The sequence below is a fragment of the Sceloporus occidentalis genome, unplaced genomic scaffold (assembly GCF_023333645.1).
Source record: "Sceloporus occidentalis isolate IW3139 unplaced genomic scaffold, rSceOcc1.0.p SCAF_6, whole genome shotgun sequence".
In the NCBI taxonomy this organism is placed as follows: domain Eukaryota; kingdom Metazoa; phylum Chordata; class Lepidosauria; order Squamata; family Phrynosomatidae; genus Sceloporus; species Sceloporus occidentalis.
Window position 1 is genome coordinate 84,555,993 of NW_028316986.1, and position 24,517 is coordinate 84,580,509.

At 40.7% G+C, this 24,517-nt stretch overlaps 1 protein-coding gene across 3 annotated transcripts in view; it reads left to right on the plus strand.

The window, feature by feature from the left end:
- The first annotated feature begins 9,381 nt into the window (after window positions 1-9,381).
- Window positions 9,382-24,517, plus strand: part of SHPRH (SNF2 histone linker PHD RING helicase) — a 60,933-nt gene continuing 45,797 nt past the window's right edge. Inside the window, exons 1-6 of one of the 3 annotated variants that reach the window (XM_089530240.1) lie at window positions 9,382-9,401; window positions 12,684-12,756; window positions 14,288-14,957; window positions 18,066-18,195; window positions 20,403-20,621; window positions 22,794-22,872. In XM_089530240.1, coding sequence (XP_089386366.1) covers window positions 14,319-14,957; window positions 18,066-18,195; window positions 20,403-20,621; window positions 22,794-22,872 — 1,067 coding nt within the window. In that variant the 5' untranslated portion in view covers window positions 9,382-9,401; window positions 12,684-12,756; window positions 14,288-14,318. Of the gene's footprint in view, window positions 9,402-10,506; window positions 10,674-12,683; window positions 12,757-14,287; window positions 14,958-18,065; window positions 18,196-20,402; window positions 20,622-22,793; window positions 22,873-24,517 lie in introns of those variants that run through there. The other 2 variants (XM_089530238.1, XM_089530239.1) reach the window with 2 other exon arrangements.

A 24,517-nucleotide genomic window follows, 5' to 3' on the forward strand; every position in this document is an offset into this window, starting at 1 on the left:
TCCCCATATAATCCGCCCCGCACCCTCAGATCATCTGGGCAGCATCTTTTAAGAGTTCCGCTGGCTAGACTAGCTTCTACCTCTAAGAGGGCCTTTATGATCTTAGCCTCCAGCCTCTGGAACTCGCTGCCCACAGAGCTCCACGCAGCCACCTCCCTACCCCAATTCAAGAAGGGGTTGAAAACCTATTTATTTGAGCAGGCTTACCCCTGAATATTCCCCCCTTAGAATGTCTATACACCTCCCCCCTTCCTCTGCCAGCACAATAGACTGGCATGAGTTTGTAATGTTTTTAATATGTCTACCCTTTTATTGTGATATGGCTTTTGTATATTGTAATAATTTTTGGTGTTTATTGTACTGTATAATCTTGTTGTACACCGCCCTGATTTGAAGAAGGGCGGTATATAAATAAAAAATTTATTTATTATTATTATTATATCATGGACCTTGCTATTTGAACTAGGGCCAAAATTACCTATCAGCAAATATACCTTACAGGATTTTTTTTTTTTTTTTTGGGGGGGGGGGGGGTTAATAGCAAGATACTAAAGAAGTCATGTATATTCCTTGGGTAGCAATAGTGGTAAGAATGGGTGCATCTACACTGCATTTTGACAACACTTTAACTGCCATGTATCCATCAGAATCCTGGGATTGGTAGTTTTGTGAGGCACTAGCGCTCTTTGGCAGAGAAAGCTAAAGACCTTGTAAAACTACAAATCCCGAGATTCCATAGAATGGCGCTATAGCACTTCATGTGATGCACACAGCAACAACAATAACAATAATGACATTTCATCATATACAGCCACTTCAATTGTATTCTCATGAGATCCCTATAATATTCTTTTTTGCTACTGGTTTTTGGTACAGACCCATGCAAAAATACTACAGGAAACTCCTGTGAATTACTACTACCTGATTCACAGAGGAAAATGCAAAGGAAAGAAAGGACAAACCTACAAATCACATAGGTTTTTTTTGGGGGGGGGGTGTTCTAGAAGAGTTTCTTCCTGATGTTTCGCCAGCATCTGTGGCTGGCATCTTCAGAGAATGCTTCCCTGGAAAGGACAAATCACATTTCCTCCGCTTGCACTTTGCTTCACCTTGCATCTACTTCTCTTGCTCCCTGCACCCAGGGACGTAGCCAAGGTGGGGGGGGGGGTTCTTGGGGTCCGGACCCCCCCTTCCGTTAGATAAAATGAATGGTGTGTGCTGCCACGCCGCTGCACCCAAGCCCCATTATAATGGTGGCACTTAGTCTGGAACCCCCCCTTCCCAAAATCCTGGTTACGTCCCTGCTGCACCTTCCCACTGCACCTCTCACCCTCCCTTCTCTCCCTTCCTGTCTCTTACCTCACCTTGTCCTTTCACACTGCTTAGCTCCCTTACTTTGTGGCTGCACTTTCTAATCTGATGGTTCTGTGGCTTTTTGTGCAATCTGTGCATGGAATGCTGTGAAACAGACTTCATCTAGACTTTCCTCCAAAAGCTAGATGTTACTGCACAACTGTGACATTGGCCCAGGAAAGTAGAAACTGGAACTGAGAGAGGATGGGTCATAAATGTTAATCATATATGGCAGACTTCACTCATAGGATGAACACACTCAAAAAGGGAGGGTGAGCAGACTTGTTTCTCAGAAAACCCTTGCACAGAAGAGTGACTGCATCGTTTGCCCCATTACCCTACTAGGGTTAGAGACTTTTTTAAAAAATGAAAACCTTGAAATTTGGGTTGTATGATGAATGTGAACCAGGTAGCATGCTTAGAAACCAGGTTCAATCAAGCTATCTGGGTGGAATGGCAACCCTAGATGCAACTTCAGGTATATTTGGAGGAAAGCATCATTCTGGACACATTACAGTTTGGTTTCAGGTTAGAATATGGTATAGATACCAAAACACCCTTAATTGCTTTGATTAAGAACCTATTGTTGGTGTAAGATAGACTGTTATCCATTTGTCTTAGTGGATTTCTCAGCAACTTTCAGTACCATCAATCATAGCATCATATTAGACCAACTTTGGCATGGGAGTACAAGGCATTGTATTATGGTGGCTTCACCCCTATCTACAGTGCTTTTACAGACAGTAACATTGGGACATTTTATTCAGTGCAACAGCTGTCCTTCATGCTGTTTAATATCCACCGCTGGGTAAAGGAATTTCAAGGTGGGCTGCCATCAGTATGCTGATGACAGTCAGCTCTATTTCTTTTTGTCATTGGTGTCAGCAGGAACAGTGCAGATGCTGGATCAGTGCCTGGATGGTATAATGGGCTGGATGAGGGCCAGTTAACTGAAAATGAATCCCAATAAGATGGAGGCTCTGTAGATCAGTGGTTTTCAGGTATAGAAACTGTGCAAGCAACTTGTCTCAGATGGAAGTATAAACTCCCTATAGAAGCAGCTGCATAGTTTGGGAGTATGCCTAGATTTACCATGATAGCCCCCCATGGAAACTGTGGCTTAGAGTGTTTGGAGGCAACTATAACTAGTCTGGCAGATATGATTTTCCTGGACAGGGATAACCTAGCCACAGTGGTCTGTACACTGGTAAATCCCAGATTAGACTACACCACTCTGTAGGAGCCTCTTTGGTGTAGTGGTTTGAGCATTGAACTACAACTCTGAAGACCAGGGTTTGAATCCCTGCTCAGCAATGGAAACCTACTGGGCAACACACTCTCTTGGCCTCAGAAAACCCCATGATAAGTTTGGCATAAGTCAGAAACAACTTTAAAGACAGATAACAACAACAACAACAACAACAACGCACTCTGTGTGAGGTTGCTCTTAAAGGCATCTTATAAACTGCAGCTATTACAAAATTGTTTCCAGGAGAGGATCTCCTGTGTGTCCCACTACATTAGGGTTGCCATAAGTGAGGACCTCCAAACGGGGACAAATGTAGGACAAATGTAGGGCAACATTTTCAAATGTAGGACACATTTTTATAAAAATGGAGGACGCGCAAAAAATTGAGTTTTTTTTAAAAAATGTTAATATAAATGCATGTTTTTAGGCATGATCAAAATGGAGGACATTTTGGCATTATTCCTAGACAGATGGCAGAAATGTACTTGCTCTCGGGTTCAACTTTACTTCTCAGAAGTGTGTACTTGGTCAAGGGACTGTGGTATTTCTTCACTGCGCATGAGTTTGTAAAAATCACAGCAAGTTACATTGGCCATGCCTCAGAGGCTTGTTGATATCAATATCATCATCATCATCATCATCATCATCATCATCATCATCATCATCATCACCACTATAATTGGCCAAGAAAGGCAGACTTGTTAGCATTCAAAGCACCATAAATACACAAAAAATGCACTTGCATATATTTAATAATAAAAAATAATGAAAAAATAAATAAAAAACAAGGCAGGGGTGTATATATTTGATAATAAAAATTAATGTAATAAAATAAAAAACAAGCAATAATAAAAATTAATAAAATAAAACAAAAACAAGCAATAATAAAAATTAATGAAATAAAACAAAAACAAGCAATAATAAAAATTAATAAAATAACAAAAACAAGCAATAATAAAATTAATGAAATAAAATAAAAACAAGCAATAATAAAAATTAATAAAATAACAAAAACAAGCAATAATAAAATTAATGAAATAAAATAACAACAAGCAATAATAAATAATAAAACAAAACAAAAACAAGCAATAATAAAAATTAATAAAATAAAATAAAAACAAGCAATAATAAAAATTAATAAAATAAAACAAAAACAAGCAATAATAACATTAATGAAATAAAATAAAAACAAGCAATAATAAAAATTAATAAAATAAAACAAAAACAAGCAATAATAAAAATTAATGAAATAAAATAAAAACAAGCAATAATAAAAATTAATGAAATAAAATAAAAACAAGCAATAATAAAAATTAATAAAATAAAACAAAAACAAGCAATAATAAAATTAATGAAATAAAATAAAAACAAGCAATAATAAAAATTTAAAAAATTAAATAAAATAAGTATTTATATTTTTAAATATAATTAAAAAAACCCCAAATACCAAGGCAGACCTAATGGCCACTGACTCAGCTTTCCTCCTCCTCCTCCTCCTCTGGCCCAATTCTGCCCTGGCCTTCAGGCACCCTTCCTCTGGCTACTTCCTCCTCCTCCTCTCCCCCCTCCTCCTCCTTGTGATGGTTGGCGCGCGCGCGGGGAGGAAAGCAGGGCAGGCGCGTGCGCGCGGAGGGAAGTGGGGCAGGCGCGCACACTGCCACTGGCCCCTGCTGAGGCCTGGGTGGCGCACAAGCCCTCACAGTGGGGGCGCGGTGGCGGCAGCGCTTCTGCAGCCGAGGAAGAGGAGGAAGGAGGAGCTGGAGGAGGAGGTGGGTTGGCGCCGCAGCAGCTGCATTAGCGGCAGTGGCAATGGCTGGAGCGGGCCCCCAAACCGGGAACAAGGCACGGGTGGTGTTGTTTGGAGGTTCTAGCAGGGGAGCGCAGCTATCGTATACCCTTGACCGAAGAACAGTACGGTCGTCCTCTTCCACCGAGCGTGCAGCTTCAGGAGGGATGCACATGGAGCGGTGAGGGAGGAAGGGGACACCCGCCTAGCCAGCCAGATCAGCCGAATCAACCCTGGCGATCAATGGGGTGACAGATGTCTCAGCCAGATCGCCCTCACATCCAAGGACAAGTGGTATTAGAATTTCTTAAGTATAGAAAACATTGTAGACAGATTATTATGGAAAAACACAAATAATACCTCCGTATCTTCACATCAGAAATGACAAAAGAAATGTGTCATTTTGATTAAACTTGAACGTGCTTTTCTTTCTTTCTTTTTCTTTCTTTCCTATTGTATTTAATTTAAGAAAATCAAATAAAGATTAATAATAATAAAAAAGGCACGGGTGGGGGCCCAAACCGGACCGGGACCGGGAGGGGCCCCCAAAAACCGTGATTGTCATGGGGGCCGCCGGGTTATGGCACCCCTACACTACATGAAAGACCATCTTCTCTACTGTGGAACTCTTGTTATAGAATATTCTCCCTGAACTAAATAGCTTTCAATTGTTTAAAGTGATTGTTATTGTCTTGTTTTTACTTGTCAGATTGTTTAATATGCTTTTAATCTGTTAAATTACTTCTTCAGTATTTTATATTGTTCCAATTTGCTTCAGCTTCCCCAAAGACTGTATGATATACAGCAGGCTATATATATTTAAATAAATAAATAAACTTTAGGCTCCACAGCAGGAGTGGGAATTATGCAGCCCTCCTCATGCCACAACTCCTAGAATTCCTTACAATTGGCTACAATGGCTCAGGTACTCAGGGCTGCAAAATCATTACCGCTTCTCTGCAGATGCCAGCCACAGATGCTGGCGAAACGTCAGGAAGAAAATTTTCTAGAACATGGCCACATAGCCCAAACCCCCCCCACAAAAAACCATGGATGCCGGCCATGAAAGCCTTCGACTTCACATTACCGCTTCTGTTCCAAAGAGAGGAATTATTACCTTGTACAGTAAAGCTACTGGCTACAAGTAACATAATAAATTATAACTATTTGTTCTTTTTGGAAGGTAACAAAGGCATTAGCAAGAGAAAGGTGATTAGTGGGTTGTTGTTGTTTTTGTTGTTGTTGTTAATGGTAAGACATACCTTGTGCCAATTAAGATTCCTCTCTTTCCAGGCTGAGGTTCTACATGCTTATTGCATACCCTCCATCTGTTCCAATTTGTCAGGGACAGTCCTGATTAATTCTCTGTCATTCCACCTTTTCAGAAGCTTTGAAAATGTCCCAGTTTTTCTCTCCTTCTACCACTTTCCCCCTTTGTCCTAGGATTACTTCAGTTACTGCAAACTGAGTTCAAAATGTAAGGGAAATTTGGACTCAGTCACCTCTGCCAGGTGAGGGGAAAAGAGGGGATGGGATGGAGTCTTGTCCTACCCAGCAGGCTCAGGCAAAAGCACACTGGTGAAGCCTCTCCTAGGTTGAAGCTTCTCCTATCTTCCCAGCAGGCACAGACAAAAGCAAACTAGTGTAGCCTCTTTTCTTCATCATTAATAACTTTTGCCATCATTAATAACTTTTAACTTGGTAGAGTCCTATATACTGACTTTTTATGAGTTAGAAGACACTAATAACTGTTGGTCAATCATTGCTGTTTTTATATGTTGGCATTTTATACAATTCCTGAATTGTAATAAAATAAAATTATGTGTGTGTGTATGGGGGGGGGGGTAATTTGAGCTAAAAAGCCACAGGATAGATATGCTCTACTTGCCTCTCTGCTTTATCTTGAGCTCAATCAGCAAATGTTATTGTATGTGTCATCAAAACACACACAAAGCATTCAGTGTCCCCTTAAGTAGCATTGACCCAAATAATCTGGAACTTTTTTTCTCAGTTCTGCCGTTTAGGATTATTATTACTCCCTGTAAATGAAGCAGTTATACTGTAAGCATTGCTGGAAATCACCTGTGATAGTTAAAATGTATTGGTGTACAACATGAGCAATTAAACTGGAGGAAGAGAAATTAAGGTGCAAAATCCTTTGGAGGTAATTTCTCCCCTGGGTTATTCACAGCTGAAATCTTTGTTTACTCTTGAATTTAGGTATTGCAACTTTATACAAGAATAAACTCACTGTCTAATAGGTAAACTACTTCTTGAACACCATGCTATGTTTTCATTTACAAATCTCAGCATGCTTTTACACATTTTAATTTCTTCATGTGAGCTTTGTTGGTCATCAAAGCTGCTTTGCTGAACAGGATAGACAGGTTTTATGAAATGTCTCTTTCAAAATACAGTACAGTCATCCCTTCTGATTCTGGACTCCCCACACTAATTGGGAAAATTGCCAATATTGGATCCCCATTGATTACAATGGGAGTGCACTCCTGCACGTGGCGCTCCCTCCTGTCTTGCCATCTGCAAAAGACCGAGGGATGCGAACGGCAAGACTGCAAATAGGGGGGACGACTGTAGTTGTCCCTTATCCATGGGGAGTTAGGTGCTGTGCACACCAACCATAAAGGTGCACACCAACCAGGGGGGCAGAATCGGGATTTAGTGTCCACATGATGCATGCCCCGACTCCACCCCAGGGTGGTGTGACAATGTGTCCCGCTCCACATGGTGCACAGTGTCATGGTGCTCCTCTGGCGCTGTGTTCACATGATGCAGCACTTAAAGCCACAGTACCGCAGCTATCATGCCCTTTCCAGCTTTTTGCGGTTTCTTTTTGCACCCTGGAAAGGCCAGATCGGGGCTGTTGAGTGTGGTTGCCACAGCCCCAATCCAGTGCAGCTGATGGCAGCTGCAGGCTGCCCCTAAGTTCCAAGATCCCCAGTGATTGCCTGAAACTAATGATAGTACCGAACCCTATGTCTCTCGTATTTTTGGACCATGTTTGACTACAGGTAACTGAAACTCTGGAAAGCAAATCTGCGACTAAGGGTGGACTACTGTAAGTCTGTTTTCTTACTGGTAAGACCTATTTGTGTTCTGAATTTTTTTCTTTAAAAAATAGCATAATTAAAAGCTAATTTTGATTTGTGACATTAACAGTTTCCCTCAGTAATTACTTCACTGAAGTAATTTCAGGGTTCCAAAGGCAGCAAAATCGCCTTGATGCCAATGTGTTCATCGACAACCTCGTTTTAATATTCATCAGTGGTTTATCACACTAAATCATGGCCAAGGTTGCCCTTACACTGACAGTTTAATGCTGGAAATGTTGCTGGCTGTATTCTCTACTTCTGTATGGTTCATTCTTGACCATTGGTACTGGGTGTTTAATAAATAAAAGTTTTTTCATGTATAACAGTGATGTGTCACAAAAGATCTTTTCTCTTATGTGTATAATTTTGATATACATATACAAGGAGGTGGGATTGATTTCTCACTGCACTTATGGAGAATAGCTAACAAGTTGGCTGTCATGTAGCTAGTAAAGTGGTCCCAAGAGCCATTTCAGAGATGACATACACAAACAAGGAGGCTTAGAGCATTTTGAATACACTTCAACCTCTCTTTTCAGTCCATGGGTGTCTAAGGTACACAGACGAGTCAAATGCTTCTCCAACAGTGCTATCTCCTCCTGCTCTTTCCATGGCAATGAATGCTAACTGCAGGGACCTTGCAACCTTGAGACAGGTCACATCAATCTCAGGGACTCAGCTATGGCATTCACAGGAAGAAAAAGAAGCAGCAGTGGTAATGAGATGGAAGGGGAGGGAGGAGATGGAGCAAAACAAGAAATGGCTACCTGGGAAAGACAGCACCCTGAATCCTGAGACAGAAGTAGCTCATATTAGCTATAGACCATCCTCATAGTTATGGCCTCCTTGGTCACCAACAGAAAGAGGAGCAGGTGGCAACAAATCCACTTGTTGGAGAAGGTTAATCGAATCAGTGGAACTTATGTAAATATTGATTTACCCAAGTTCCCAGTGATTCAATGGCTCTACTGTTATTGGGATTAACAACTGGATTTAGGCCAGAGGGACCAGGTCATGAAATGGGTAGGAGCCATGTGATCATGGATGGACTCTATTAAGGAGGTCACAGGTATGCATCTGCAAGAATTTTGAGAATAGTGGAAGCCAGTGAGCCTTGGAGATGTCTCATCCACAGGGTCACCATGACTCCGGTCAGACTTGAGGGCAGTTAGCAGCAATAACAAACAGTATTGACTCATGGGTCCTAGAATAGATCAAGCCTGAAATTTCCCTGGAGGAAAAAATAACTCCGCTGAAGCTGTGATACTTTGGCCACATCATAAGAAGGCATTAGAAAAGTCAACAATGGGGCTTTTCAGACTGGCGCTTTGCGCCAGCCTGTATACATGCTAAGGTTGCCTGAGGGTGGTGCCACTGCACGCCCTGCAACCCTAGTATGTTGCGGTGGTGTGATAATGGCAGTGATGTCATGGCCGCGCTGCAGCCAAACAGTGCAGCACGGGCGTGGCGTCCCCACAACGCTGCAGGGTGCTTGGGGTGCCCTTTCAGCATCGCGGGAAGGAGTTCCAAAACAGAGCTCCTTTTTGCTGCACGCATCGCCTTTACACAGCCGCGCCTGTAATGTGGAAGAGAAAGGACAGAGCGGCCCCTTTCTCCCCTTCCCCGCAGCTGTTGGGGTGTCCTTGAGGCATGAAGCCCCAAGGACACCCGTTTACAGGCCATGGGGAAGCAGCATTTTGCTGCTTCCCCAAGGCCTGGAGCAGCAGCGGATTGGGGCTACTGGGGCTGCCACTGTGGATGCCCAGGCCCCAATCCGGAGGGGAAAGGGGTGGGTGCAGGCCGCCTCAAAGGGGTGGTCTGTATCCCGCCAATGCTAGGAAAGAAAGTAGAAAGAGAGGAAGACCACATGCAAGATGGATGGACTCTAGTAAGGAGATCACAGGTATGAATCTGCAAGAACTTAGGAGAATAGTGAAAGACAGGGAATCATGGAGAGGTCTCATCCACAAGATCGCCATGGGTTGGCGCCTGACTCAAGGGTGGCTCACAACAACAACAAACTGACTCATGTTGGTGTAGTGTTTGAGCTACACATTTGGAAATTGCTTTCTGCCTTTTTTCCATACCTTGTTTGGTATTATATATATGTCGAACCCTAAATATAGGAATGAAGTACAGTGTGGTTCTGCCCATTGATATAAAAGAAGTTGGGAGGCTGTCGTTTCTTTGCTGGGCTAATTTGAGAGATACGCTGCCTCTAGCCCAGACATGTTGCCTTGCAAACCAACAATAAAAACTAATTCTTGTTTTAACTCTCTAGCTCGTCTTTGAACATTAGATATTTACTGAACAGGAGAGAATATTTGCCTTTTTCTAGGCGTTAGCAGTTCAAATGCCTACTTGGCCAGGGAAACTTTCTGGGTCATGTGAAGTCAGAGGCTTTCATGGCCAGCAACCATAGTTTTTTTGTGGGTTTTTCCAGTTATGTGGCCATGTTCTAGAAGTTTCTTCCTGACATTTCACCAGCAATACACACACACACACACACACACACACACACACACTGTGTGACTCTGAGTGACCTTGGGCAAGTCACACTCTCTCAGCCTCAGAGGATGACTATGGCAAGCCCCCTCTGAAATAAGGACTGGGAGGCAAACAACAACAACAAAAACAACAGTATTGACAATGATGCTGAAGACAAACCACCAAACACTTTCAAACGTTTTTATTAATTCCTCAAGGGTGAAAAGGACAAGAATGCTATGGAAGAGGGAGGATGGGGCGCCCATTTGCTAAGGACAAGGGCAGTCAGAACAAGACATTTCTCCTCAAAGGAAAAAACAACAACTCAGAAGAAGAAACACAATTGTCAGGCTTTTGCGCATGCGCAGGAGAGCGGTTTCTGCGGTGGCTTCCCTCTCACTCCGGGGGCGCGCGCTGTCACGTCCTGTCACAACCCTACAGCGCGAGCGCGCACGCACGCGCGAGTGAAGGTCAGGGGCGGGGCCAACGTGGAGGGTCCCTGTCTTTCTCTCTCTGAGTCTTGTTTTGTTCTTCCGAGTGGGGGATTTTTTTTTGGTTTCCGTCGCCGCCGGCGCCGCTTTCTTTCCCTTCCCGGTTCAAAGATGGCTGCTCTGCTTCATGGAGAGTGTATCAGGGCCACAGAAAGGGAAGCCAGGAGCCCTCAGGAGCTGAATATTTCCCCCTTCAGGTAGGTTTAAGCCCAGGGAGGATGGAATGACTCTTTGGCTTTTGTCCAGGCCAGGGCGCCTCCCATTTGGAGGGCTCTGCGTGGAACCAAGGGCCTGGCTGGAACCTGGAGTGAAAGGGCTTCTGCATCCACAGGGTTGCATTGATTCTGGGAGTCCAAGTAGAACACAAGTTGAACATGAGTCAACAGTGCGATGCGGCAGCTAAAAAGGCCAATGCGATTCTAGGCTGCACCAATAAAAGTATAGTGTCTGGATCAAGGGAAGTAATAGTGCCACTCTATTCTGCTCTGGTCAGGCCCCACCTGGAATATTGTGTCCAGTTCTGGGCACCACAATTCAAAAAGGATGTTGAGAAACTGGAGCGTGTCCAAAGGAGGGCGACTAAAATGGTGAAGGGTCTGGAAACCTTGCCCTATGAGGAACAACTCAGGGAGCTGGGGATGTTTAGCCTGGAGAAGAGAAGGTTAAGAGGTGATATGATAGCCCTGTTTAAATACTTGAAGGGCTGTCATATTGAGGAGGGAGCAAGCTTGTTTTCTGCTGCTCCAGAGAACAGGACCTGGAACAATGGATACAAGCTCCAGGAAAAGAGATTCCACCTCAACATTAGGAGGAACTTCCTGACAGTAAGGGCTGTTCGACAGTGGAACACACTCCCTTGGAGTGTAGTGGAGTCTCCTTCCCTGGAGGTCTTTAAACAGAGGCTAGATGGCCATCTAGGGAGTGTTTTGACTGAGAGTTCCTGCATGGCAGGGGGTTGGACTGGATGGCCCTTGTGGTCTCTTCCAACTCTATGATTCTGTTATTTATATTGATTTGCCTCGTTTCATTTCTGTGCCGCCTTTCATCCAGAAAGGGGCCCTAGGCAGCTCACAAATGAAACAATTTTTTAAAAAACCTTTTATAATAATAATAATAATAATAATAAAAAAAAGACAGTTATTAATGCAGCCTGACACTGCTTTAAATGGTTCAGTAGCTGTGGGATCCTGGGATTTGGAGTTTATTGTGGCACTAGAGCTCCCGGACAGAGAAGATATTCCTTTAAGTGCCGTGGCTCAGTAATAATTATAATTATATTTATTTATAACCCGCTCCTCCCAAAAGGATCTCTGGCAGAGAAGGGGTTGCTTTAACTGCCCTGGCTGCAGGATCCTAGGATTTGTAGTTTGGTGTGGCACCAGATCTCTCTTGCTTTAATTGCCATGGCTCAGTGCTGTGGGATTCTGGGATTTGTAGTTTGGTGTGGCACCAGACCTCTTACGGCAGGAAGGTACCATTTTAAGAGCCATGGCCCCATCTTATAGTTTGATGTGGCACCAGAGGTCTGTTGACAAAAAAAGGTACTGCTTTAGCTGCCATGGCCCAATACTGTGGAAACTTGGGATTTATAGCTTGATGTGGCACCAGATTGCTCTGACAGAGAAGGTTAAATATCTCACGAAAGTACAATTCCCAGAATTCCATCACATAGCAGTCACAGCAGTTTAATGTGGTGTCAAACTGCATTAATTTTGCAACGTAGATGCCAAGAACAGCGACCCTTCTTGTTTCTCTGACCCTCTTACCGCATCCTGGCCCACTTTTCTGACCATGGATATTATATATTCAGGGTCAAGAAATCCAAATTAGCTGCTCTTGAATGCCTGCAATTAGGTTCTTTGCACATCTCGCCTTCCTGTCAGCTGAGGAAGGTTAAACTGCTCTCAGGATGACAGCTTTCAATTGGCTGTAAGAATTACAACGCAAACAAAACTATGGATTCATTTCCAGTTGTGGCATCACTCAATCTAAATTTGATATGGAGATTGTAAGTACGATGGTTGTTTACGTGAGAAAATGCTTGATAGTCTTGTATTTGAAACAACAACAAAAATGCCTTGTTGCTACAAACATACAAAAGTAGGCCCTTTGCAAAGATAGATATATGCTACTCATACAATATGTCATCTGTTCAGACTTTTAATTATGTTGAGAGTATCTTTCTGAATGATGTATTGATTTTCCAGGCAGGGTTTTCTAAAGGAACACTTTGGTTTTGGACATTATTAGAAGTTACCCATATGGAAATAACTTTCTCAGGTTGGTATTGTTGTGCGCATGACAGTAACTTGATGATGAAGGCAAACTTTAGACTTCTAGGAATTTAAAATACATATTATGTGTATGCCCTCCAATCTGTAATCACATTATTAATTTCGTTCAATGATTAAAACAAGGTGGGGATGTGTGTTAAAACAGAGGGTACGGATCCGTAAGATGATAAGCAGCAGCTTTTCTTTTTAAGAGGTAATGAGTTTGGGTTAAACATTAAAATGAAACTAATGTTTCATAGGTGAAACTGTTTATTGGTGCAGGCTTAAACTATTACTTAAGTTATTTTTCATTCGGAAATTTAATATTTATGTTATTCTACAGAATTTCAAGAAATGTTATGACTGATTTAGCAACTCTTTCTCAGCCTTTTGTAGGCCATAGAGTCTTAAGTCTGAGTTATACTCTGGTCAAATGAAACTGAAATTGAAGTTGTTTGACAGAACACACTATCCTTGTTTGAGGCAACATTGACTAAACCATGATTTAGCTGTATGTGAATAAAATTGACTAAGCCATAATTTAGTTGTATGTGCCTAAAATATTTCAGATTTATGCATTTTCCCTTCCAGTATTCAGCCAAGGAAGAGAATGTAAACATCCATTTTTTACTTTCAAGCAATAGTAGTATGTCATTATATGCATATTGGAAACAAGTTTGTTTAAGTATAACCCATCCAAAGAGGCTAAGAATATAAACCATGGTTTCAAGTTATTTCCTCTGAACAATCCATAGTTTGTCATGATTCATAGTTTGTCATAAATGTGGAATAACAACAACCATTGTTAACTGAATATGGCAGTAAATATTTGTGTTCTTGCCACTTCACCAGAAGATAAGAAGGGAAGGAAGAATACATGAGCCTGAGGTACTCGCATGTAACATTTCGTTTCTTTTAACACAAAAGCAGCGCCACTGAGCACCTCTTTTTCAAATATTTTGTTTTATATCAAGTTTATTTACTTTCTGAGAATGAACAGAGGCCTTCACTTTGCCTCGTTTCGCTCTTCCATTGTAATAAAACGTTTCCAGGGTTTGTTGCTTCCTAACTGGGGGAACCATGATTAAAGCTCTGAAGACGAACCAGGGTTTGAAACCATTTGTAGTTGAAGGTTTTCATTATTTCCTAGTTAAAATATACTCTTTCAGCTTGTGCTGAAAGCCGTGCAATAGCGCTAACAATGGCGCATGCACTTCTCCGTACGTCGTGCACGAGCCCGTTATTTTCAATGGGACTCGAGCATATGTGCTATTTGCCTTACACAGGGGGATTCCGGAATGGATCTCCCACATAAGGCAAGGGCGCACTGTAACTAATATTGGAAGTGTTCTGGAATGGTTATGAGAGAAGAGAGGGAAGACTGTTATTCACTGTCATTTCTCTTATTCATTAGACCATTACATATGAACCAAGCCTTTTGAGTATTATTTTTATTCTTAATAAATCAGAATATAATGATCTAAATATAACCATCCATAATAATCAAGTAAGTTGATTGATATTGGTCTCTGTTACAGAGTTTAGAGACTCCAGTAGTGAAACATCAAAATGAGTAGTCGCCGAAAGCGTGCTCCTCCATTGAGGGTGAGTGATGAGAAGAAGAAGCAGCTCTGCTGGAATATGCATGATGACAGGAAAAATGAGGTGATCGATTTAGATGCAGTGGATGAAGACCAACCTGTTGCTGGTACAAGCACTTCTTCTGCAGCACTTATTGTTATAAATGATGATAGTGTGGATGAAGATTTGATTCACAAAGGAAGCAGGCACAGATCCCTCAGCTTTTCAACAGTTACAGATGATGCAGAAGATTCTTGCCACGTCTTGACTTCTGCAGTCATACAGTTAAATATTGTGATACTTCCATATTGTCCTGATCCTTCCTGGAAAACATTATTTGGGGAATTCATTCTTCAACTTCTTCCTGGTCATTTTCTAATGGAGAACATTCATAAAAGGGCTTTTACCTTAATGAGAACAGAATCTAGTGACCAGCTGCATATCTGTTTTCATACTAAAGTCACTGAGAAGTTGGATGAAAGGAAAGAATCAGTGCTGAGCAGTTATGAAGAAGACATCTTGGTCGAATCATCTCTGAGTAGTGAAATCTTAGAAGACTTAATGTGGCTACAAAAGAAGAGAGTAGTTCTGTTGTATCAAAGACCTGGAGATGCTAAATGTTTAAAGGTATTTGGATTATGTAATTAATGGAACTGTACTATGCATGGACCATTAATTTTGCTCTTGAAATTAATGTACAAGTGCAGTCATTCAACAAAATGTTGCATTATGTCCCAGTGATTGTGTGGCACTTAATTCTGTAGGAGAGTGTCTGATGAAAAAAAGATGGCATCAAAGAAATGAATCACTGCTTTAATGTGGGTCTTCATGTGCAATATTTATTTATTTTAGTATCTGGATATTTTAAGAGCGCAGTCTGTTTGAATGCAAGTCAATGGGTTATGAGGCTTTTCTGTGTAATTAAGTGCATACACCCCTCCCAGGAGCAGTGGGAAGATCCAGGGGGCAGTGAGGGAAAATCGGGCAACAGGAGGACCTTCAGTCAAAATATTGGCATGCAAGAGAGACAAGGGAAACCAGCAGCCTTTAGGACCATGGTGAGAACGAGGGTTGCATGAAACTTCTTTTCAGGGTCCCTTAAAACCACAGTGCAGCTGCACCGATCTTTTCATGTAGTGGTGTCTCTCGCTTTTCGCCTGCCCGTGTGACCTCTCTCCCTTAGCTGTGTCATTCCCTAGTAGTGGTGGTTGGGAAACTCTTGTGAGGCTTGAGCACAGGGCATCATTTCTGTAGCTCAGAGCAGCACCATTTTGGGACAGACTGACTGGCTGGAGCAAGCAGAGCATGTGGCAGTGCAGGAGAAGCAGTGGCAAAAAGGAGCATTCAGATTCCGACCCTTCTTAAGTTTTATGAACTTCACTGTGATTTCGCTGGTAGGTTGGAGCTGCTCTGCTTCTCTTGTTTTCTTTCATTAGACAGGCTGAGAAAAGAGGTAACAGAAGATACTATGTTTGTGGAGAGGGGACACTTGAAGCAATGTGGGGAAGACATCTTAATTGTGCTCACTAAAAACTGGATGGTTGAGGAGGGAACTACAGTAAATTGTGGCTGTATGGGGGAGGTGACCAGGCATAAGTTTTTAAAAGCAACAGCCCCAAACCCATTTTTTGTTGTTGTTTAAACCATGTTGTTGTTGTTTTTGTTTACATCAGGTTTTTCGCATCAATGCTGTCATTAAAAAAAAGGAGTCCTGCTTATATTACTGTTGGGAATCATTATTTACCTGTTAGAAAGTTTGATGAACCATGTTTTAATGCTTTCTAACATTAACAGTCCTAACTTATTAGGCTTTGGTATGGTTTAAATCTTTCAATAAATCACCACTTTTTTACTACTTATTATTTCTATTACATCTGCATATATGTATATATATGTATATACATATATGCATATACATAATGAAACATACAAAGTACAGTGGAGGCGCGCCTTATGTGGGGGATCCGTTCCGGATCCCCCACGTAAGGCGAATTCCGCCTATATTCAAGTCCCATTAAAGTGAATGGGGCTCGTGCTCGCAGCGGTGTGGTGTGTGCATGCTGCGGGCACCTGCACCATTGAATTAATAGCAGCGTGGCTTCCACATAAACCAGAAGCTGCGTATGGCGCGCCCACGTATGGAGCATGCTGTACTCTCAGAATTGTTTTGTTTGAACTTATGTTAATTGAAGGGTTTGTTTCTAAATGGCAGTTCTTGCATTATAAAATTAAGTAATTAAAGAGGAGTTACTGACACCGGATGGTGGTCTATCAATGGACACCAGCCAATAAACTGTTAAAGTTAAAATGTTTAAATTCAAACAGTTATTTTGGGTTTGGCAGTGTGGTGGTCAGCTGGAGATCATTCCCTGTTCCGTAAGAGGGTTGGAAAATAGTAATAATAGTCAGAATATTTGTTTAAAAAAGGGAGAAGGGGTTCAATTTAAATCCAGAAGTGTTCTTTTTTTTTTAACTCATTTTATTTAGATTTAAACAAACTTGGTTTACACCAGCTAACCCTGTTAGGTTGTACAAATGACAATGTCCTGTGGCTTGAATCTTAAAATGTTTAAGTTGAGTGTTCAATCTAATTAGTTGTTGCTCCACAACACTAAGGACCCGAACAGACAGGCCAAAGTAAAGCTGCTTTGGGTCACTTTGGAGGTATGCTGTTTAAATGACACACGCATCTTAAGAGGCCAGAAGCTGCACCAAAGCCACATTCCAGTTCTTAGGACTGGAGCGTGGTCTTGACACGGCTTCCGGTCTCTTGGGACTCATGCAGCATTTAAATAGCGTACCTCCAAAGTGACCCAAAGCAGCTTTATTTTGGCCTGTCTGTTCAGGCCCTAAAATTCCCAGCAATAGCTTTCTGAACTAATTACTTCAATGCTTTGTAGTGCTAAGGCTTCTCTAAGACTTTTCTCTGTGGGCTCTTTTTGCTGAGTATCCTTATGCCTAAATTATTTAATTGTTGCTTAATTCACTTTAAGTTGATATTTGGTCCCCTTATCTTTCCAATGGAAATGGTATGTACAAAAATTAAAAATAAGCATAGCTAACTAATAAATATTGCTAGCGTTATAGGCTTAGTTTTGTGCTATCGCCTGTAATCCTCTGTGATCTATGAATTTGGCAGTGTATAAAGAGCATTTGGAGTATCTCTGAGATCATCCTCAAAAAGACAAACAGCCAACAAAATACAGCTGAATTTGTAGCCCTTGGAACGTGTGGGAGATTCATGAATATATCTCCCACTGTTTGGAGGTATTTTGTTCCATCCTTTGGGGGCAAAATGAATTTGGTTAGAACAATGACACTAGTGGAGCAGATGTTTGTTCCCCATTCTGCTCTGTTGCCTTTATTTAAATCACACAGCTGGTGCCTGCTGAAGAGACAGTGCAGGTACTTGAGTCTTTCCTTTGCAGCTGCAGCACAACAGCAGTTGTGGCAAGGGGATTTATATCAGGTAAAATTGATTGAGGAAAGGGTAGACATCCTTCCTCCAGCATATCTATCTTAGCTTTGCCTGCATTTAAGTGAAACAAAAATCTTGGATGAATTAACCATAGATTTTCTGCACTGCTTATACTTTGGCACTTCATTACTCTCTGGCTCATATTCCTGACCATATTTACCTTTTCAGTTAGCAGTCAACTTATGCTCTTGTTCTTACTTTTTTTCTCTTTTGGAGATTCTTAAAATTTATCTTAACTTTTATTTTTATGTAAACAGGTTGGAATATATCTTCTTGAAACTGGCTTAAGCAAACTAGAGTTCCTTAGTGACGGTGGTGGTCGAATAAAAAAGGCCAGTCAGCTCCTTCAGAAATTGATGGAAAAATTCTATCACTTCATAATTCCAGGTAGTTTATTATTTGTCCAAAGTCCTGAAGAAATCTATCTGTATCACATACAGTATCACTTGGCTGTGACCCCAAACAGTACATGAATTCTTCTATCTTCTCTCTATGCCTATATTCATACTTGTTGGCGAGCCCTTTTGAGTGTAATAGTCTTCACTGCAGTCTTCAGGATGAGGTTAGGGTGAGCTTACTGCTTGGCAATGTCTTTCCATAGCAGACAATATTGCAACTATTAGGCAAAAATATGTTTTAATTGACTCCCTGATCCTAGAGAATGGATGGGACATGGATATGGGCAAGTTCCAGGAAAATCGTCTACATAACTGAAGCTGCTGGTTGTTGTTTTCAGCGTTGCATAATTGTACCAACGCCTGGCAGAGGAATGTGGGTGGGAGGGAAGGGCCTCTGCCTTCATGGACCTCTTGTGGCTCCCCACCATGTGCCCTGGCCACCTTCCCAGGCTCCTTCTTTTTGCTGCGCCTTGTGTCTCCACATGCATCCCAGCCATGAGAGAGAGAGAGAGGCAAGGAGTGTCAATGGATAGGTGGAGAAAGAAGTAGAGAGGTTGAGTGAGGCCCACAGGGACCTTGGTGGCGATGGCAGCAGCAGTGCCTGGCAGAGGAGCAGGGAAAGGGGCTCTGCTCCCTGCATGCCCCTTGTAGCTACTAGCCCCTCCCATCCACGTTTTCTCTGCTGTGGCCAGCATCTTTGTGTGTATCCTGTCCATGGGAGAAAGAGGCAAAGAGGGAGGGCAGGCAGGCAGGGGGAAGAAAGAAGCAGGGAAGTTGAGCAAGTTGGCTTGTCCCCAGGCATCTTGCTGCCCCCAAGAGGGCCACACCAAGGAGGATAGGTGTGCACCATATTAGATATTTTTCCATTTTTGTGGGGGTCCTGCACGCCTAAGCCCACTCCAAATGTGGAGGGCCAACTGTATTGTTAGGGTTCACAAGGTGTAAATACACACCTAACATCTGTAATGTTGATAAATCTGTGCAAAGTTGCTTAAAAGGCTGGAAATAATTTTTGTTGATCATCCAGTGGAATAATTAATTTGTTGTGTGATGGGGGCCCATACAGAATAGCAAGGAAAAAAGGAAGTGAAATGATTTGTCCTTCTACTTCCATGGTCAACTACTTCCTGATATCTGGTCTGAGCTCCACTATGGCCCTCAGCTTGCCACCACTCTCCCTGTAATTCAATCCTGTTCTTTCTCATTATCATCTCTCATCCTTTTCCTTTCTTCCTGTACTGTTGTTGAGGAAAGGAAGTAGTAATCAGTTATTGAATTATGCTGTTTGGATTTTCTGCATCACAACTGTTGGAAACATATTTGATACTTAGCAACTAAATAGCCAAATAAATTATTGATTACATAGGGCAATTCCTGCTTATTTTCTAAATTAAAAAAGGTCATGCCCTACTTTTGTCTTTGTTTTCTTTAACCGATGGTTAATCCACCAGAGAACCTATTTTTTTAAATCGGTGACTTTTAGACATAATTCAGGATGGCAAGGGAATTTGTCAAAAAGCATTTTTGGAATCAAAATATATAACATTTTCTAGATCACCCCATCTGAATCCATGATGACACACTTGAAGAATTCTAAATGGTGGTTGGTAAACAGATTCCCAACTAGATAATGGTACTTAACAAAGATGGTTAAATTTTACAAATTGTTGCGATGTTACATAGTCATAAAGTTTTCAAAGTTAGAAGGTGTTACTAAAAAGGGAAAGGTGAACTGATGTTAGTAATACCAAGTATTATTGGAAATAATTTAATTAAATGTATAATGATTCATATGTGACATTTTGAACAGTGATATTTATTATAGCCAGATCCCAACATCTTTTTATCACACTTTTCATTTAAAAAAATAGAGTTATGTTCTCTTCACCCTCTTATTGTACCTACAGTTGGAAGCAATGCTGTACTGGACTGATATTCCTTAATACATGGGTAGAGAACCTGTGGTCTTCTAGGTGTCAACTACCTTCCTCTTCCATCATTCCTCAGCATTTGCCTGGGCAGCAGGGGCTAATGGGAACTGGAGACCAAACAACATCTGGCAGGCCACAGTTCCCTAGCACCCCCCCCCCCTCAGTACTTCTTATGTCCATTTCTTTGATTATCTTTTGTTGCAATATGTTAAATGAATTACAGATGCTACTGACAGTGAATCAATGCCATGTATGTATGTTTTAGATATTTTGGAAGAAGATGAAGAGGAGTCTGACAGGGATATAGAGCGTCAGAATATTGAAGAGCTTTATGACTATGTGAGGCATATACACCAGAAAGAAATACAGTTTTTGAAGGAGAATGTACAGCATTCTGCCTTGATTCCTGTGCTACGGCCATATCAGAGTGAGGCTGTAAACTGGATGCTGCGACGCGAGAACTTCAGAAATTTACCTATCAATGGCAAGTAACTAGAAATGGGCAATATCAATGTGCTATTGATTGAAGCCCATGATAATGCAGTTGGTAAAAAAAAATTGCAAGTAACCCTTTTTTCCAGCTAAGGTGCATAAGATAATTTCAGAAACTTCAGAAACAAATTGAAGGATTAGTTTTGCATATTAAAATAAATATGCTGAACTGTTTTTTTCTGTTGATTTATATGCAAAACTGGAGCACAGTGAACATGGAGAGGTCACTCTCAGGATGATAGAAGGAACAATCCATCACAATTGGGTTATCCCAAATGCCACCCTGACTTGGAAGGAGTCAACATTTTTTTTAGTTACTAATGTTAGGACTCTCCCCTTGTCTGTCAGTTTTTTATATTCTGCCCTCTGAACCTGATGTGGTTTGCCCTTCTCCAGTATTGACTGGAGAAGGATATTAGGAATTCAAAGAAATTAATAGAAAAAAGAGAAGGAAAAAAAGAGAAAAGGGATATGAGTTGAAACAGAAGGAAAAGGACAGTGGAGCTGAAAAGCAAAAAAGGAAACTGGCTCCCTGCTGACTGAACAGCTAATCAAGGGATGAGATAAATAAATAAATATTGTTACCCAGATGACCGCTATTCAGCAAGTCTCTGAGGATGAGTAAAGGGAAGAATGAAGAAACATTTCAAATCTCCAGCAAAGTGAAGCAGAAAAATTAAAAATGCAGTCTTATTGTAAGAGTGGGGATGAAGGTGAGTGGAAGTAAGGCTTTAAGGTTAAAGAAGTAGTGAGTATTGAACAAAAGCCAAAAGAACAAAAAAGTTGATCAGAATGCAAAAACTGCTTCTAAATACCTGCAGATATTGGAGAAAAATGGCACAGAGATGGTGAAGTCACCAGGGGTCAGTTCAGTTCGCCATTTTGCTTCCAAAGATTTTAAGGCAAGAGGTGGAGCTGCTTCAGAAGGCAGCTGTGCTGTAAGGGCGTCAGCTTTAATTGATGCATCTTGTGACAATGCTGAAGTGAAGGGGCTGCCTCAGCAAAACGGTGTAATATCCATCACAGCATATGATGCCTGATTTTATGGCTTTTTTTGCAGATGATGTTTACAGAGGTACCAAGTGTAAGTGGGAGGCAATCTGCTCTTTACCAGCAGACAGTTGCCTCCATATAATGAAACAAATGTGGAAAATGTGTCAGTGGGTTCAAGAGTAAACACAGGACATTCAGAAATTAATTCAAATCCTTAGACTGTTAACATTTCTGGATCCTCAAATGTTTTTTCTTGATTTACAAACCTTAATAAGAGATGCAGTAAACAATGGATTGAATTGTATGTTGTTCTGTTGTCAGGCAACTCAAAATACAAGTTAAGGAAGGGTGAGGTGGTAATCCAGTGAGCTACAATACAGTTAATTGGCAGTCCGGGTTAGATTCAATGAATTTACTCAATTTATTTAACGTGATGAATTTTAAAAATAGTGACTTTCAAGAGGGCAGCACTTCCACAAAAGGAATATAGTTTAGACACAGTGGGGAAAAACAGAAGGGCTGCAGCAGAGGGATATGCACCATAGGAAAGGAAAGATTTCAATTCAGGCAGATTTCAATGAGGATTTAGAAGCAGACAGATCTAACAAGTGTGTAAAGAAAATTAAACATGTAGGGATTTCAGATGTGGCTGAGGAATGGCAGGATGAGATGATAGAAGAAGAGGTAACATATCATGAATTTGGTTCCTCAGATAAGATAGAGGATAAGGAAATTAATATTTCTAGGTTATTTCAAGGTGAATCATTTAGAAGTTTATTACAGAATATGTTACAAACAGTGGCACTGGAAACATAAATCGGGGCATTCACATTCCCAAGAAGCAAATCTGAAAGATAAGGTAACATCAGTTCTAAGAAAACAACTATCTTGGGGAATGAAAATTCCTGTGCCCAAAATTTTTAGAGAACTAATTGAAGTAGAGTGGGGAACATCCTTGAATACAAGAAGGTATTCAGTGTTAACTCAGAAACTATACACCTTTATAAAAAAAAAAGAGAGAGGAAGATGGAATTCTTAAAGGTTCCACTTGTGGATTGTCCAATAACTATCTGAATGGATTCATTTTATGTTATACAAGCTTGATGAATAAATAAAGGTCATATGAAAAGGATATGTATGATACTTACTGTTTTTTTCTTTCCCTCTGTAGAAAATGCCCTCCATTACTTATGGAGAGAATTTATTACTTTAGATGGACTAAAGCTCTACTATAATCCTTTTACAGGCTGGTAAGGATTACTGTTTTTTAGTATTATAGCCAAAGCGCATACAGTTGAGGTATTACTGATTAATGCTATAAATAATTCTTTTAACTTTGTCTGGAAATGGTTTAGGCTCAGTTTGAATATTTTTTTAAGTTTAAACAATAAGATGCATGGTGCAGCTTTATTTTAAGGATGTCTCTTTTTTGAGGTTATTTTTTTATTTTTAGATTGAACAATCTAGTTTTCAGTCAAAGTAATATGCAAAGATAAAGAAATTGAAAGAAGAAAAAGAGAAAAAAAGAGGTGGGAGGGGAAAAAAGACATACAAGTAATACACAGCAGGGCTCTGACTCCCTGCACACCCAGTCCTGACTGTAATGAAAAGGAAAGGAAAGGGATTTTTTTTTTTTACCATAACAGATCTAACTAAACAATCCTACTAAAATTATTAATCATAGCCACAGATTATTACACTTGTAGGATGTCTTATTACTCAAAAAAATAAATCAACCAACCAAAATCAGTTTCCAATTTTTCAGAAAGTTTTCACATGGCTTATCCTTTAGAACCCATGTTAATTTGGCTATTTGAACTAATGTTCAAAACACACTGAAGAAATAATCCAGTTTGAGAACACTTCAATTGCTCTGGCTCAGTAGCTAGGGAATTTTGGGAATTGTTGTTCATTGTGGCACCAGAGTTCTCTGACAGAGAAGGCTATATGTCTCACAAAACTACAGTTCCCAAAATTCCCTAGCATTGAACCAAGGCAGTTAAAGCGGTATTTCTGCAGTCTGTTTTGGACATAATTCAGCAGCCATAACAATCCATTCTTCCATTGCCGATGCTTCAGCACATTTCCAAGTTTGAGCAAACAATATCTTTGCTGCTGTGGTCATATCAAAGAATTAATCCATATTTGCTATCCAGTTGTTTATCCATAAAACACAACAGAAACATTTCTGATAATATTACAGAATCTAACTTTAGATTTTTTTTAACTAACAGAAATCTTAGACTAATAACTTTTCACCTTCTTACAAATCTAACACATATGAAAAAGGAGCCCTGCTTGGCATCCCCAACATTGATTTCATTCTGGGACATTTTCAACAGCTCATTTGGGGATAGATACCATCTATATGTCATCTTACACAGGTTTTTTTTATTACTGCACAAAGTAAATATATTTTTGGACTACATTTTTCCCAGGCATCCATACTGGCATTTATGCCTCAAAACGTGGGCCCACCTTAAATGTACTCTTTGAAAGGATCATATTTTGTCTCTAGTTTCAAAAGCCATTTAAACACTTTTTAAATTATATGACAATTGTCTTTATACATCTCTAAATAAAACTCATTTTCTCTAACCTCTATGGCTGCTTGAATTTCTCTTGTCTTGATTAAATATGTTCTAAAGTTGCATATAAGCAAACCAATCAAGATCTTTGCCTGCTATAAGAATTATCTCTCTTGATTTAAACTTCCAGCTGTCTTGTTCAAAATACAAAAAGATCAGCATAAAGCAACCATCTTCAATTATTATCTATATTTTAAACATTTCTGATGTGGAAAGAGAAATTATCGTTCAGCAGAGTTTCTTTGGGCCTGTTACAGACTGCCAAAATAAAGCTGCTTCGGGTCTCTTTGGAGGTATGCTGTTTAAA